The sequence below is a fragment of the Bradysia coprophila genome, unplaced genomic scaffold, assembly GCF_014529535.1.
Source record: "Bradysia coprophila strain Holo2 unplaced genomic scaffold, BU_Bcop_v1 contig_373, whole genome shotgun sequence".
Taxonomy (NCBI): domain Eukaryota; kingdom Metazoa; phylum Arthropoda; class Insecta; order Diptera; family Sciaridae; genus Bradysia; species Bradysia coprophila.
Genome location: NW_023503632.1, coordinates 255,020 through 273,087, shown reverse-complemented (window position 1 = coordinate 273,087; position 18,068 = coordinate 255,020). Strand labels below are relative to the sequence as shown.

The window sequence follows — 18,068 nt, the reverse complement described above, 5'->3', positions numbered from 1 at the left end:
GTGACAACTATTTGCATCTCTTTCTATCACATTTTCATCGATATCTTTCATCTATTTCGCGTGTATAAACGATCCCCAATTAGAAAGGAGAAGTGTAAGTTTTCGAAACTGAACATCGGATTACAATGGATTACATATCCGGTGTACATCGCATTCTTAGTAAATAGCTATAATTGATCATACTATCAAAATTATTCATCAATCAACTCCAACATAGATCTTCGAAATCTGTTTGCGACTTCGACTTGTCTTGCGTTTATTTGGTGGTCGATGTTAAAGTATTGGGTTACTTTCAATTCTAAAAATTGCTTTGAGATAACAGCAAATAGACTTTTCGCGAGAAATGAGAAAGAGAGAGAGAGACTGTAATAGGAGAGTGTAAACAAACAATCACACAAGATTATTATAAGCTTCCGGTGAGTGTCAATAAGATATTACAGCCGCATCTGTTTTAACAGATGATGTATGTTAGAATAGAATGTGAGGATTGGTCAGTCATTTAAGTACATTTTAGCTATAAACCCGTAGAACTACCCGCACCACATTCAATACAAATATTTGAACTTACACTGATTAATGTTTTGCTATCGCTTATTCTGCGTCCATGCAAATATTTGCGGTTTTCGTGTCTTGAAACGGCGCTCATTCTTATTTCGAAAAGATATCTTCATTTGCATTTTTTCCCATCACATTAGGGTGCGAAGTACATAGTTATGATTGTTAGGTTGAACCGGTTAAACCAGCGGCATCTTATTCTGTCTTCACAACGCCGGTTTCACATTTCATACCTTCATTCTATTGCATGTATACTATTTACTTGCCGGCCAACCATAAGCAATAATTCAGATCAATCTCTCTCGACACTCTCCGCTTAACGAAAGAATTTAACAGAAGCATCAAGACGACGTTTCAAACGCGAATCTATGAAAATATTGATAACAAACACCTAACATTTATGTATAAATAGATGTAAGATGATGGTAGCGAAGAGCAGTTTCATGGTGTCGGTTACAACCTCAACTTGAACGGTCAATAAACGGAATAAATTTCAAATATAAATTTTTCAATAGAAAGAAGAAATTTTTGTGTTGTGATCTGTGTGTTTATGTTATCGTGACGATGAACTCTCTTCTGAGCAAACTGGTAAGTAAGTTCAAATGTTGCACAATATATTGTGTGTGTAGTGCAGTGCAGCTAAGTCTAATATTTCGTAGTAATTCAATAATTAAAGATGTTCAGACGTCTCCAGATTCGGCGATCTTTTTCGAAAATTTCAGAAATTTTACTTACCAATCGCCCAAATATTCGACAGTGACTGGTGTAATGAGAGAAATTTATTTTACTGTAGAAATCGAATTGATAACAAAAGTGAGTTGATTGATCGATTCGCTGATATCAATACAAATTTCTAACTACGTCGCATTGTTACAGTAGACTTTCTCGTCAAAAATTTCCATTCCATTGAGGTATATGCGTGGGGCGTCCTGTTAATTATGTCCCATTTTATGACGAAGATTCAGAAATCTCTTCATACTTTTTCGAATCCGTTTCTTATACCTTTTCATATAATAGTACATTACTATCTCGCTGGGAAATTTTTTGTTGAAGCGTGTGGGAAGGTTGTATATCGAGCCGATGGCGAGGAATGCATCCCACACATCGAAACCAAAAATATCCCAGTGAGACAGTAACGTACCAAAATTGCATGTGAAGCCTCTACCCTCTCCAAATAGAAATGATCCCTAAGGCCATGGTCATGAACGATAATGATATTAATGACTTCGTTGAACGTCGATAGTGTTGTTGTTGATGTAAATGATGAAGCAACTTCGATAATCGATTTATCGATAAGTTGCTACGTTTCACATTTTCAAGCTTGCCCATGCCCATTCCGTGTGATGGGATGAAAAATTCTACAATTTTATTGATGGGCTCTGAAGCGAAAATTGTTATCTCCCGATTGTAATTTTACGTCGTCTCGAAATAAATGAACTGCGCGACTTTTTATTTCTAATTTGATAAGATGTTGTTAGAGAGGACTTTCCAGTATCATACACTTAATTTGATATACCTCGATCAGAACATATAAATTTAATTATCGTTTAAATTGACCGACCAGCCCAAAAAATCGTATCACTTTTGTCATCATGACCCGTGAAAATTTTCATGTTTTTTTTGGTACTATCAATTTCGGCGGTTAGATAACTTTTCGAGTAACAAAATAACATCAAATGCGTCGTATACTAATTGAACTCTTGAATTAGAAATGGAAGACGATTTTTGCGTAATGACAATTTTCATTTAATTATTCTACACATACTCTGTATATGCTCTCTACGGAGTCTGTATGTATAGACAGACATAAGGGCAATAGGTCTTTAAAATATTGCATAACTTTCATCATCTGATGAGTGAAAGATATTGCTGTGGTGTTTTGACAGAGATAATTATTTGTTGAAACCGGTGAATCGACTGACTAAATAGTATTGATTACGATCACTGCATTCACACAAAACTAATCGATATAGCTGCAATGTAATACATTTTAGCGAAGAGTATTTTCTGTGGAGAGCAGCAAATCGAACATAGAGTAGTTCTTGGTCAACGGAAATGAATAGTTAAATAGTTTCCGGCCATTATTTTAACATTGAGGCCAATCAATGAAAAATTGCATAGGGAGATACAAGAATAGGAAAAAGGCTCAAACACGCTTTTCTTTCCATAGGGTCGAAAGTGGTTCATTCAAGGGTGTGACACTATTCACGCTATTCACACCTAGGGAAAACAAGAGAATTGTTTTAGGTTTCAATAGTTATTTACATAACAAGGGATAAAACGTTGAAAAGTAGAGTTTTCGTGTGATTTTGTTGATCCGAGGCGAAGCCAAAAGCCAAACTTTCCAACTTTTATCCCGAGTTATGCAATGTATTTTACATGCTACATGCGGCGAAAACCGTACTTTTCATGTTTCTAGCACTTCTTTCGAAAATCTATTACATAACTCGGGATAAAAATGAAAATTCTCGTTTTAGTGTGTTTATTGACCTCGGCTTCGCCTCGGATCAACAAAATTCACACGAAAACTCTACTTTTTGTCATTTTATCCCTAGTTTCGTAATAGTACATTACTATACCAGTGAAGTAATTGGATATCTCGTATTCAGATGAGTAAAATCAAATATCAAATTATTTCACGTGTAAAGCATGGCGCTTTACTTTACGAGCGAGAGAAAGGGTCCAATATGAAAAATACTATTCGTATTCATGACTAAATTAGATAATTTCAAAGTCTGTCCGGCCCGGGCCCGGATCGGGCCGGATAAAAACTCGGGCAGTCCGCACAGCTCTAGCTCTGTCTGGAAACTTCTCACACGCTAAAAAAGAGTTTTAGTCCACTTTCGACCCTAGGGAAAACAAAAGCGTGTAAAAGCTATTAGATGAGTAGGGATAAAAAGATGAAAATTAGAGTTTTCATGTGGATTTTGTTGATCCGAGGCGTAGCCGATGTCAATAAACACACGAAAACAAAACTTTTCATCTTTTTATCCCGAGTAAAATCCATTACATAACTCGGGATAAAAATGAAATGTCTCGTTTTCGTGTGTTTTTTGACATCGTCTGAGCTTCGGATCAGCAGAGTTTAGCTGTACATTTCAATGAACTTAATTCATCCGCAGGTTCATTTTTACCTCCTGTTTCTTATTTCCCTTTTCGGAAAAATCTAAACTATGATTAAGAAGCGAACCTTATTTTACTTATTTCCAGACTGGTTCCGGTGTAACCCAGCCACCAAAACTTCGCATTGCCATCATTGGTCAGAGTAATTTCGCAGCCGAAGTTCTTGAACTGTACCTGGACAAAGGCTATGAAATTGTTGGAGTTTTCACCATACCCGACAAAAACGGCCGTGAAGATGTGTTGGCAACGACTGCTAAACAATTAAACATTCCCGTTTTCAAAATTTCGGCATGGAGACGCAAAGGTGTCATAATACCGGAAGTGTTCGAAACGTACAAATCAACCGGTGCAACATTGAATGTGTTGCCATTTTGTTCGCAATTCATACCGATGGAAGTGATTGATTATGCTGCAATGGGATCGATATGCTATCATCCATCCGTTCTGCCTAGGCACAGAGGTGCCAGTGCCATATCATGGTAATTAATCGCTTATCGTAATCAATTTCATGAGATTGTAAATTTGAAACAAATTGCCGAAATAGGACACTAATTGAAGGCGATGCAATTGCTGGTTTCACAATATTTTGGGCTGATGATGGCCTTGATACCGGTCCAATTTTATTGACTAGAGAATGCAGTGTCCTCGAAACCGATACATTGGACTCGCTTTACAAACGGTTTTTGTACCCTGTCGGAGTTACTGCCATGGGGTGAGATCAATACACACAATAAAAATGACGTCGAAATCATATCCCCGAATTCTAAACCGTTACAGAGAAGCTATTGACATGATTGCTGCCGGAAATGCACCAAAGGTTAAGCAATCGGAAGTAGGAGCTACCTACGATCCAGCCATTTTCAAAGAAGAAAATCAAGTGATTGATCTTGCGCAGCCGGCACTGAGAATATTTAATTTTGTACGAGCCTTGGATTCTGTTCCTGGTGCCATTTCTTATGTGGTCAGTCAATCCGGCGAAGAGGAAACTGTACGATTGTTCGGTGCATCGTTGCTGAGCGAATTACCGAAAAATGTGCAGGAAATTAGGTTCAAGGGCGTGAAAGACAGTGGTGCTTTTGTTCATGACGGTGGAATCGTTATAACTGGTACCGATGGTAGATACGTAAACATACAGCGAATAAAGAAAGGAAGCCGCATCATTGCGGCGAGTAAATGGTTCGAACAGAATGTTGCCAGAGTTCCGCTGGAACTGACGCCGGAAGAGAAGCAAATGGAAGGAGTTTTGCGTGGATTTTGGGAATCTATTCTGAAAGTCGAAGTGGATGGTGACACAGACTTTTTTGCTTGCGGTGCTGGATCGATGGATGTTGTGCGGTTAGTGGAAGAGGCCAAGGATGCATTCGAGATTAACTTGGAAAATGAAGCGCTGCTTATGGCTCCAGTATTTTCGGAATTCTTCGAGGAAGTTGTTAAAGCGAAACGAAACGGAGACACTGTCCAAGAAATTACGGTTCCATTCGAGGGATTTGTTATGAAAGCCAACAAACGAGAGATTCCCGTGCCAACACAATTATTCATTGCAGGTTCGTCAAGACTTCCGTTGACATTTTTGATTTTTTCTTGACCCACGACGACCCATTTCAGGTGAATTCGTCGATGCCGAAAATAACAAAACGTCGGACGTTATAAATCCAACGAACGAAGAAGTTCTGTGCAAAGTTGCATATGCCTCTGAAAACGATGTCGATAAGGCTGTCAAGGCAGCCCACGACGCATTCTACGGTTCATGGAAGAGTATGAATGCTCGTCAACGCGGTCAAATAATGTTCAAATTGGCCGATTTGATGGAACAGCATAAAGAAGAGTTGGCAACGATCGAAGCAGTGGACAGCGGTGCGGTTTACACACTTGCCTTAAAGACACACATCGGTATGTCCATCGACGCATGGCGATATTTTGCCGGATGGTGTGATAAGATCGAAGGTTCAACGATTCCGGTCAATGCAGCCAGTCCGAATAATGTCTTAACATTCACGAAGAGGGAGCCCATTGGGTATTGCGACTGATGTGACCAAATATGATCCAGTTTTAACATTTGTTTCATTTGCAGTGTTTGTGGTCTGGTTACGCCGTGGAATTATCCTCTGATGATGTTGTCATGGAAAATGGCTGCTTGTATTGCGGCTGGTAATACCGTTGTCATCAAACCAGCTCAGGTACTTAAACGATTTTTATCCTGTGTGGAGCGTGCGTATTCAAAGACAGTTGAAATTGCGTTCTTTTTAGGTATGCCCGTTAACTGCATTGAAGTTTGCCGAACTCACCGTTAAGGCTGGCTTCCCGAAAGGTGTGATAAACATAACTACTGGAGCTGGCTCATTAGCCGGAAATGCCATTGCTCGTCATCCACTAGTTCGCAAGCTTGGATTCACCGGATCGACACCGATTGGCCAGACCATCATGACCACATGCGCTCAATCGAACATCAAAAAATGCTCGTTGGAATTGGGTGGTAAAAGTCCTCTGGTGATATTTGCTGATTGCGATTTGGACAAGGCTGTTAAATACGTAAGAATCCTTCGTCATACTGAGCAGCCGGTTCAAGCAATAATTGACTTCATTTAAAGGGTATGTCGTCAGTGTTCTTCAACAAAGGAGAAAACTGCATATCAGCCGGCAGACTGTTCGTCGAAGATAAGATCCACGATGAATTCGTACGGCGCGTTGTCAAAGATACTAAAACCATTGCCATTGGTTCGTATATAGCCCTACTTGTAATTGCTTAGATCGTCGTAGAACTTATCTCTGTCCATTTTACTAAACAGGAGACCCACTGAACCGATCAACCGCTCACGGTCCACAAAATCACAAAGCTCATTTCGATAAATTGCTGGAGTTCTGTGCACGAGGAGTCAGCGAAGGAGCGAAACTAGTGTACGGTGGACGACGTGCTCCCAATATGAAGGGATATTTCTTCGAACCGACCATCTTCACAAATGTTGAAGATCACATGTACATTGCTGACGAAGAATCGTTCGGGCCGATCATGATCATCTCCAAGTTCAGTGGTAGTGACGTCGATGCTGTCGTTAAACGAGCGAATAAGACGGAGTATGGATTGGCGAGTGGCGTTTTCACTAAAGATCTGGCGAAAGCTCTGCAATTTTCGGATAAAATCGAGGCGGGAACCGTTTTTGTGTAAGTATGTTAAGGGAATGGATGGGAATGCCTAAACAGTCGGAGAATCCCACCTGATGAGCCTTTCAATTGATTTATTACTTAATTTCGAACAGGAACGTTTACAACAAAACGGATGTAGCAGCACCGTTCGGAGGTTTCAAGCAGAGCGGTTTCGGCAAGGACTTGGGCAAAGAAGCGCTGAACGAATATTTGAAAACAAAATGTGTAACCATTGAATATTGAGTTAAGTTTTACTGGATTGAATTTGCTACAACTGGCGTGTGTTCAATTAAATGGGATCTACTGTAACGCAACACGGTGGTGTCATTTCTTGTATTATTTCATCGCATTCATCACCTCCAGCGTCCGACATCAACTTATCAACACTTTCGCAATAAAACGTAATTTTGGTGGAGTTGACTCTAAGATTCGTATCATCGGCTTTGGACGAGTCAACTTCCTTTTCCAGAATGATTTCATCAATCGCATCGCCAACATTCTTTTCATCTACCCCCACTTCCATTGATATCGAACAATTCTCGTCCATACTCTCACCCTTCAATGTTTCGTTACTGTCAGTGAACGAACCGTAGCTACCATTCAGTTGGTCTAATGAAGAAACGAAACTGTCGTCACTGTCCTCACATTCGACATCGTGGAATTCATCTGAGCTGTTCAACGCTTCGAGCGGTTCAGACTCCTTCGTTGGTATCTCGGAAAACTCGAAGTCGTCGGAAACATCCTGGAAATCTTTGTTGCAGGACCCATCGCTGTTTGAAGAATCATCAGAAATGTTGTTGTCGGAATTGAGAACTGTCTCGTCATCGACTAACTGTGCTTTGTCAACGTCAACGATCTGAAATTTTCAATTGTGAGAAATGGCTATATTGAATGTTTTCGGTTGTTAAATTACTCACCAAATTCACCTCGCCATTCGAACACCCATTCCGTCCCAGATTTAATGTACCTAACGGGTTAAAGAAAAATATCAAAACTTACGAAATGAAAAACCAACAATTCGACCGTACTGCGAATGCTTGATGTAAGTTTACGCCTTTCTTCTTCGTTCCATCGCATCCGTTCCATTCGTTCTTCTTCGTATCCACCACGTTTCCTTTAATCAATTTTGATTATTGTGGGTATTAACAAGCAAAAAACGAACATGATTACCAAGCTTCGGCGCAAGCTCTATCAACATCGAATACAGGACGGGAATCCAAATATGTTAAACTTTTCTGTAAAAATTTTTATTTGAAAATTAAAATGAGTCAACGACTTAGCGAGTCACGTAAATCCAAGCCTCACACCCGAAAGAAGATATTGTCGAATGGAAACTTTATGGCGTTGATACCCGTTCATTAAAACTGGCTGTGCGGACCCGTAACCTCAAGAAACGGTAAGCGTATCACTTTATGGCTAAATCTATTACTTCAATTGTTTGCAATATTTTCATAAATTTGGTTGAAAATCTTCTACTTCAATGGTTTTAACATTCACTTTACTATAAATAGAATAACACTAACTCTTCGCTTGTTGTTATTGTCAGCCTAACGCTCTAGGAGAGCTTATAAGTGATGGAAAGCTCTTTCTGCACAAGCAGACTTTCCAGTAAAGGAAATCGTAAACTCGACGAAAAATAGCTATCGATTATCGATGTCGACTCTGAACTATAATGTCAGTAAACTGACTTTATCACGTTATTTGTTGTCAGGACTGTATTTGCGCAGCACCTTCAATGGTTCTGCTTTTCCGGCATACAATCGATTTTGCTAATCTTTTCTCGTTTGCACACTTTAGACGCAAGCTCTATCAGCGAGTCGACTGTTACAATACATCGACTAAGAGTACTTAAAATATCGCGGTATTGATAGACTAGTCTGTGTCTGGCTTCTTATGTCAAAAAAAGCGTTCTACTCGATTCAGATCGTTTTTTGATTTTTAACGACGGGATATGAATGTTGCGCGAAACTTTCCGAACTAAATTTTTTTTTGATGTTTTGAACCGGTAAATAATGGTTAAAACCGGTTTTAGTGTAGAACATAAAATTCAACTATTTCCCTCAAAACTGAATATTTTTTGATGGTTGGGCCAGAATCTGAAAGGTCTGAAAGTGCCGGTAATTATCCTGGGTCATCCGAAAAGTGTACCGGAAAAAATGCTAACTTTGGACCTGGCCATTCTAAATCAAATTTGACGATAGGGTTATTCGCGTTACAAAGCTGGTGACTATTACTGGCTGATCTAGCCAACCGACTTTGTACGTATAAGTGGAACGTGAGATATATCGCTAAGAAGCACCACCCCTTCCAGCAGACATTTTTTCTAAATAAAATGAGAAATTACCTGACCTTTCGAATATTATTTATCATTTTAACCGAATAAATTGCTAGGGAGAGGTGCCTTCGAATGATCTCTAACACTATTCTTGAGTGTCCTCTAAGTACCCCCAAGTGCTCCCAACGATAGAACCCAAGGATGATGTGAGCTTCCATCAGTATTTTTGTACTCTATTTTGTATTTATGGAAAGTTGAAGGCCTCTACAGGTCAGTTACTAAAATCTTATCACTACTCAGCGTCCACCTTTCTAGCGGTAAAAGGCCGACCATTCAGATTCTGAGATATTTCACTTTTAACCTGTTACAGACGACAAGCATATGACCATCAGTATTATTATCGGGTCTATTACTTCCATCCATCAAAGCATTTTTAATCGGTTGATTTCAAATTTTGTACTTCAATTTTTTAACAAACGTTTTACGATTTAAATATGGTAATATGGTCACTCAGAGGTTTGTTATTATATTTGGCGTCGTTATCGATACAGATGAATAACCTTAATAACATCTCGATGAACGCCACAAACATTTAAAAAATGGTAACAATATACGCCCGCGCATCCAATATACCTCGCAATATACTTACACAATTTAATATCAATGTCTTGCGGTAAGAAGGTATTTGATTCACAACTGGATTGCCTATCAATTAAAACGGACATGTTAATGAGGCGTTTCAATCTTCTCAATTTGCGTGATGTTATTGACTTTTGGAATTATTATCCACTCAATAGCTACAGATTCATTCATTAACACAACAGTCGAATGGACTTACCGGTTAAAACCAGAACTCTTAACTCAGGCATCTGTGCAAGCACCTTGACGATAATAATGTCGTCGATCCGGTTATGCGACAAATCCAGAACCGATAAAGTTTTGCAATGGACCAAATTGGCGATACTTTCTTCGGTCCGGAGACAGTTGTTCGTTATGGTGAGTGTATTCAGTTTAGGTAGTATGTCCGAGCCTAAATTTTCGATGGTCGTTATAAAATTGTGCGAAAGATTAATCGAATCCAAATGGACGCAATGGTGTAGGTTCTCGATTTTCTGTAATGAGACATAGTTGGCTCGGTGTAAAATTGTAAATGGAAATCGGTAAAAAAAAGCTTTGTCACCTTGATAACGTTATTGTGCAAGAGCAGGCATCGAAGTTCGGACTGATTTTCCAATCCGGATATTTCAGATATGGCATTACATTCGAGGTACAGACATTTCAGTCCAACATATTCATCAAGTTCTTTTATTTCGGTGAAGCCTAGACGAGTCAATTTAGGTTTGGAAATTAAAACAATTTGATTTCTTAATTGAAATTGTTCCTGTTTCCTCTCGTTACCTTGATAGTGCAGATACAAAACATCGTTTAGCCGAGGTGTTACGTACAGTTTGTGCTTTTTACACAAATTTACGATTTTTGATTTGGTCATACTGAGGGTCAAAGAAGAAATAGCAATTATTCAAAACGAAAAATTTGATTTAAAAATGTAAAATCTCACTTGGATAGCCCGTAATTATCAGTAGTTTCGTTCACCATTTTTACTGAAATCTGTTCGGGTTAACGTACTGTAGTGGCTGTATGGCAATTTATTGATTAAATAGACAATAAACGGTGTAGTTTCCTTGGTTCGAAAAGGGCGGTCTGTAGTTTTGAGTGTAAATAGCGGCGTCGTATACATTGCTATACACATCTATCACTTAATTTTTGATGTTACTTCAGTTACGCTATAAAGTGGGTCGACTGTCTGCCTGCAGCTGTTGTGTGGCGGAACGTGGTGGGCAGGAAGACAGATATCACTCAAGGTTAAATCATAGAGTTATTACAATGAGTGTAACTTATGGGTTAAATGGCCCAAATCAAGCCATTTCGTTTTCGGTGGTGGACACCACTTGGCGGAAATGTTCTCGGGAAATGTGGGATCGCTTTAAGGCGATATCGAAGGTGACCAATCGTTTTTATAAAGTGGCAAATTTTTATGTTCGCGGGAACCACCAGCTGTCGTTTTTTGGATTGCTAATCTCTAATCTAATTGAATAATCACAATTTATGTAACGTTGTTTCAGGGTTGCCATCAAAATTACGTCTTAATATGGTTCCCATTTTTGAATTTTGAAAAAGGAGACATTTCAGCGTCAAAAAAGAGGACGAAAATTGAATCTCTGACGCGGAATTACAACGACTGTACATGCACTTTGTACAACTATTGCGTAACTTCCACCACAGTTCATGCTGAAAACAAAAATATTCAAAAATGCACTGAAGTCGTCCTGATATTCTTTTGGATTCCTTCTCAGTGATAACATCCACTCCATATTACCTAAACACGGACTGTGTGTAATTGATGGAATTCGAAGCAGACGGTAAGGGCAAAGTGTTTGCCTATGTTCATTGATGACGAATCCGCAATACAAGTTTTGTCCGTCTGTCTGTCTGTCTGACCGTTACGTTGATATCTTGAGTAAATCAAATCACATTTCAAAAAAAAAAAATCCCCTGAAAGGCAGTTGAAATAGTGAGGCTAAGTTCGAAGATGGGCATATTCGGGTCGGCCCCTCGTGAGTTAGGGCCACCTAAGTGTTGCAAGGTCCTTTGGGGATAACTACGGCAAAATAAACGATGGAAATGTAAATGAAACGACAAACGATAGGTATTGTCGATACAAATTCAAGAAAAAAAATTACATTAAAATCGGTTGAATGGACCGTGATTTAGGGCCTTAGAAGTGAAAGGCTGCTATATAACTCGAGTAAATTTCATCCGTTTTTCGTAATTTTTGTTTCATTTGGAAGGTAATCGAAGGCCGAATAGAATGTTGTTGAAAAAAAATTAAATTTGGGTCCTCGGACTGAGGCCGATACTAGGCCCTATGTGTATTTATCAATAAATTAAAATTTTAGGGCTATTTGAGATTTTTGTTACATTTGAAAGGAACGTCGTACGGGGCTTCGTAATTTTTCGTTCTTTAGGTATGAGCTGCATCAAATTTACTTAAAAAAGAAGGAGACCCGAAAAAAAGAGGACATAGAGGATGTTTTCATCAAAAAAGTGATGTTCTTAGAATTTTTGTAAAAAAGAAGAACGAGACGAAAAAAGAAGACATGTCCTCTAAAAAGAGGAGGAATGGGAACCCTAATCTTAAATAACTCGAAAAATACGTTCTAACCCTAATTTAGGTAGTGAAGTAGTGTCGAACATAGTTTTAACTTCGTAGAACGCGTATTTCTCGAGATATTGAAGATGTAATTTTGATGACAACACTGAAATAACGTAATTTGTGAATGATCCCTTACTTGAATGAAAAGTAAATGTAAGCGAGGGGAAAACTTATTCAACTTTAATTCATTTGCTTCATAGAGTTAGTCATGAACACCCAAAGTGCTGTCTTGTTATCAATCTCTAATTTACCACTTCGCGGAACTATCAACGTCTAGGACGCTTGGTTTACTTACAAGAAAATCCAACTTGACGAAAATTATTTATTTTTAGATTTTTCTTATAAAAATACCAAATGTTCTAGAAGTTAACAGATCGCTTACTTCTATATTTGTTCACTCCACTTTGTTGAAAACATTTCTAGCATCGAACTCCGTTATTATCGAGCTTTTCGCTAATTTTTTGTTTTTCGAATTGTGTGAAGAACGGTTCGTTTGAAGTAATAAATGAGGAGTGCCTATATTCTCGAAAATATTTTCACGAATTTTCTCAAATTTTCACGAATTTCTCAAATTTTCGTGAATTTTCATAAACAGTTTTTTTGTGAAAAATTTTCACTGAAAATTTGAGAAATTCTTGAAAATATTTTCGCGAATATAGGCACTGGGTTACAGTAAAAATTAACAGACTCGCGTCAACAAGTCTATTGTTAAATACCTTGTTGATTAGCAAATACTCTTTTTATCAACAAACTATTTGGACTTTAGGCAGCAACAACATTTCTGGATTTACCAATGGAATTTTTCCTTTGTTAAATAGCCCTTTACCGTTATTTAACTCAATTTTGACCAACATCTACCAATATTTGGGAAATATAAATGTGAATCGGTATTCTTCACTACATTTCTTTTCTAGTGTCATCTACACTGATAAAAAAATTTCGTCAACATACATCCAGTATGTATGAAATGGCTGGCAGACAGCTTCATTTCTGCCTTACTGCGGATATGTATATTCCAACGTCTGGCAAGTATATCGTACATGTTCGACGTACAAACATACGAGTGACACGATTAGTCACGAGCAGTACGTATGACTATACGTCGGACATGTACGATATACATGTCAGACGTTGGATATACATGTCAGACGTTGAAATATACATATCCGAAGTAAGGCAGAAATGAAGCTGTCTGCCAACCATTTCATACATACTGGACGTAAATTTTTTTATCAGTGCACCAACGCACTTCAAGCAAAAATGATCACAGTTGACAGCTGCCACGTAGAGTACTATGAAATTGTTTTTTTACAGTGTTTCAAAGTTGTGTGACACACTGTCGAGTTTCAGTACCATATTTAGAGTACCACTCATGCTTGAGGTGTGTTCTCTACACTTTCGGTTGGAAAATGCAAAATTTAGTAACTAAAACTACAGGGTAGACGTGCTAAATATTTTCAGCATAATATTGCGTTTCAAGAACTTGGGCCAATAAATCTTTACAGTTTTTACAGTGGTTGAGATACAAAATGATACAAACAACTTGTTAGCTCAAAATTTTCCGATGATCAACAACCATGCTAATTGATTGCAATTTCATATTATGGTGTAACAGCTGATCACGAGTAACGATCATACTGGTTATTATTCGATAGCGAATATCGTTGTTGCCAAGCAAAACGTCATCGACATCAATTAACAAGAGCCAAATGTGTTATTTTTTTCGTAGAAAATATTACCATTTGCTAGACCCGCCAACGATTAACCGAATCAAGTATTGGTTTTTAGACTAGCGGATTCGTTTGTGTCAGAATGAAACAATACCGATCGTCAGGCGGGTAAATTAGTACGAAGAACTCACTTTATTTATCCCATCATGTCATGTCCAATTGTAATGGTTATTTGTTTAGTAAGGGGTGAAAATAGGAAATTCCAACAAGAGAGAAGCGAGCGCCACTATTCAGGCTGTAAGTGCGATTTAGAATTTGAATTTTAAGTGAACGAGTGACCAAAAAATGGACGAGAAAATAAATTTTAATGCTTCCTTACATGAGGTATAGTCAACGCATTTACGTCGTGAATTGGCTCGAGTTGGAATTTCCTATTTCTCACTGAGGTGAAATCGTTTGATCTGACAATATCTTCCCTTAAGGTACATAATAACCTATATGGAATACGTTAATGAGCGCCCTGTGGCACCTCGACCATCGTCTAAGTTTGAAAACGTTCGTTTCACACATAACTCTATAACGATGTAAATCATAATTCAGATTCATATTTACGATCTTCAGAGTATCAAGTATTTGGCCTATTTAAGCCTATTATAATCATGATGTAAATATAGTAATGTTTATAAATAGCATTGAACATCTTAATTTGTAACACCGTGTCGCTGAGATACATGAGAAGGGAAAAACGTACACACATCCACAGTCCATATGGTAACGAAAAAATAATGTTTCATTTTGTTGATGTGATATCATTATAATTACATGAGATTTAATAACAAGTTGATAATTGATGTTGCATGTCATAAGACGTTTATTATTATACTTCTTCAATTATATGCAAAATTAGCTAATATCGATTTTGATTCATGTTGAAGCATTAGTATCTCATCTGGTCAACAATGCAAAAATATCGTATTTTAGTGCATCAAAATTAGCTCTATTTAAAGTTTCTCGAATTCTCAGAGTGTATTTTACCTCTTCAATAAATTGTAACACTGTTGCCAATACTGTTTTAAAAGAGGTGACAATTTCTCCTGAAGCGGATAAGTGTGTCTGTCCACAGGTAAAATTGTCCTGAAAATTTTACGACATTCTGAAGAAATGTCGAGCAAGAGTCGAAGTTTCTTACGGTTCTTACGGTTAAATAGGTGAAAAACGATGATAAACTGAGGAAACATCGACTACTCGACATTCACGGTGGAGTTCGAGGGGTGACGCACTTTCATTTAATCCATTAAATCCATTAAATCCATTTAATCCAAAAATTTTTTTTTAGTTTTACCGAAATAATAACCTGAAAAATTTGTAAATTAATTGCGAAAAATAGATTTGCACGATCCCCAGCTCGTTTAAGTACTAGTGAGGTATAGGAAATTTTTTTTTGTTAAAAATGGTATTAAATTTATTTAATCCATTTAATCCACTTTACACCAAAAACTCCTAAAAGTGGATTTTTTCGCTTTTTAACATTGTAGTATGAGTTGTAGTATACGTGGTTCGATCAAAATGAACAATTTTTAAGACTTTTACAGTATTTGGTAAAATGAACTTTTTTCCTATTTAATCCATTTAATCCAATTTTTATTCACATTGCCGCAGTACCGGTTCACGCATTTCATGAACTTGTTTTTTAGTTGATGAGTTTCATAGTGAAGAAGAGGATGAAAGCGATGAATTTCATCCTCTTCTTCACCATAAGGGAAGACGAATAAATTCACCCCCAAGTCGATGCACTGTCCCAAAACAGCTAACACATTTTCATCTGTTGGCTTCGACCTCGGCTTCCACGGATATACCGCACAATGGAACACTTTACTTTCATTAAGCTAGTCAATCGATAATTGTTGACCTCGCCGACATGTATCGAATAGAGAAGCCAATGCGTCTCCGTCCAGAAAACTGGCTATTTTATGTAGAATCTTCTTGTTCAAGTCAAGCAAGTTCTTATTCGATGAACTGAATGCAGCATCATAACCGTTCCAATAGAGATTGCGATGGATTGGTATTGGTTCAGTGTTGTACAATTCGTGATCGTGAAGATATTGGGTAGCTTCGTCTCGTGTAAAAGTCATTTTGTATGTTTCGTTGAAGACCAATACCAACTCCGAATTGCAATCGTTGATTTCCATGATGTTAGCAAATGGTTTACAGAAATCGTAATTTAATGTTGGTAGATTCATAAATTGAAGTTCCAGTTGTGATAGTTTACGGCATACATAAACCACGTTCAATGTATCGTCGGCAGTGCGATACAGATCTCCACCATGGCCTAGCGAGAAAGTCTCCAATTTCGGTAAGTGTACTATTAGAGTCTTGAGCAACTCGATTGTTAAACGGAAGGAATTTTGTAACTGCAGCTCCTTCAACGAACATGTTAAACGAACACATTAAACTGATATCATCGACTCCTAGCTCATGGTCACGCCAAGCATAAATCGTTAATTTTTCGATGTTCTTTAATCGGTTTGAATCATAGCAAGGAATGGACTGAACAGCCCTTTATCAATGTTTAAGGTCAAGCTCCTTAAACTATCCATTGCCGACAAAATTACTGTTTGTGTAAAGCTTACATTATCCCCTCCGTCGTAGGCTATGAGTGTTAAGGTTTTCAGTTTGGTAAGTGTACCGCTCAGGGTGCATAGAACGTTATTCGTTCGTCCGACGAAACGAATCAACGATATGTCTTCCAATTGTGGATTTAGGGTAATAAATGCTTCTCCAGAAAAGAGAACCAGTTTCGGATACGTGTGCTCTGCCCAGTTGTGGTTCAAAAATGTTAAATTATCCAAAGATAATTGCGTTAGATTTGGCATTAAGCAAACGAATCGAAACTGATCAACTCCTTTTCCCCGCGAAATCTTAATCTTCGTTATTGAATTGCAATAGCACTGAATTGATGTAATTATCCAATGGTTCGTTGCGACGACGTTGAATCGGAAGTTAATATGGATGGCACTCATGTTACTAGCAAAGCAGCGGAAAAAAACCTGGTACTGCTTAAGTTCTTCGGAGAAACTTTCGCCAGCAATTTCCAATAAATATAAAACTTATCCGCCGATGATCCATTGTATCTCTTTGCGAACGATTCTTCAGGCCAGACTTTAAGATGTCACAGACGGCAAGCATATTAACAAGTAAAATCTGATCTATTACTTCAATTGATCGAAGATTTTCAAATATCGATTTCAGAAGTCTTTTACTTCATTTGTTTTGAACATGCTTTATGCTATATAAAACCTCATCAGACAGAGCTGGTCGTTTATTGTTACTATCGTTGTCGATAACAGATAACAATGAATTGTCTGGATTTCGTTTAGAAAGTGGAGCAAATTCAAGTTGTCTGTTTGCGTATCATCGATGTAGTCGAATGATTCCTTCTTCTAGTTACTGGACTAAAACAACGATTTTAGCTTTCGTTTCAAATTCACCGATTAACGTTTGCTTGAGACGTATGCCTTCTATGTTATTTCTACGTTTCCTAACGACATAACTAACTCCCTTATCCCTAGGTCATGTAAAATACTATTGATTGTTCGAATGAAACGTCTTACATTCTGTCTATGAAATTCTGTCGTTATAATACATGTCGTAAAACGATGCATTCCCTACAGACCGCCTTTGGGTTACCTTTTGATAAAGGATAGATTCTATGGGATCGACATGGTTAAATCGCCAAGAATGTCAAGAAACGCCAAGGACAAACGCCAAAATGTGAAGACGTCAATAAAGACAGATTTTCCATTCTTTGTCTTTGCGATTTTTCTTGGCGTTTCTTCACACTTTGGCGATTTTTTAATTTTTTTAGCGATTTGGCGAATATAATATAAATGTGAAAAATCATGTTTGCCTAACAAGACCGTACCCAAGTGTAAATGTACAGACCGTAGACAATCAATTGGCAACGTAATGTTGCATATCGAATCGATTTTGCATATTAAAAACCAAATCACCATATCAAACCTCGCATCGCATCATCTCTTCGCTCATCAATTTTCCCTATAAATTGTCCTGTATGTACACATTTGAGTGA

At 37.9% G+C, this 18,068-nt stretch overlaps 2 protein-coding genes across 3 annotated transcripts; one reads left to right on the top strand and one right to left on the bottom strand.

Moving 5' to 3' along the window:
- Window positions 1-910: 910 nt before the first annotated feature.
- LOC119082061 (cytosolic 10-formyltetrahydrofolate dehydrogenase) lies at window positions 911-7,231 on the top strand. The gene is made up of 10 exons (XM_037191395.1): window positions 911-1,143; window positions 3,766-4,157; window positions 4,223-4,390; window positions 4,456-5,222; window positions 5,284-5,692; window positions 5,750-5,855; window positions 5,926-6,207; window positions 6,267-6,393; window positions 6,465-6,837; window positions 6,933-7,231. Exons 1-10 carry the CDS (start codon window positions 1,120-1,122, stop codon window positions 7,060-7,062), a joined length of 2,778 nt encoding a protein of 925 aa, XP_037047290.1. The 5' UTR covers window positions 911-1,119; the 3' UTR covers window positions 7,063-7,231.
- On the bottom strand, window positions 6,995-10,816 carry LOC119082065 (dynein assembly factor 1, axonemal homolog). 2 transcript variants are annotated; one of them, XM_037191404.1, is made up of 9 exons: window positions 10,653-10,816; window positions 10,493-10,584; window positions 10,275-10,414; window positions 9,933-10,206; window positions 9,744-9,799; window positions 7,990-8,054; window positions 7,848-7,933; window positions 7,746-7,786; window positions 6,995-7,675 (listed from the first exon to the last, which is right to left on the bottom strand). In XM_037191404.1, exons 1-9 carry the CDS (start codon window positions 10,688-10,690, stop codon window positions 7,109-7,111), a joined length of 1,359 nt encoding a protein of 452 aa, XP_037047299.1. In that variant the 5' UTR covers window positions 10,691-10,816; the 3' UTR covers window positions 6,995-7,108. The 2 variants fall into 2 exon arrangements, with proteins under 2 accessions (XP_037047299.1, XP_037047298.1); XM_037191403.1 differs by having other exon boundaries at window positions 7,737-7,786; window positions 10,653-10,813.
- Window positions 10,817-18,068: the final 7,252 nt, after the last annotated feature.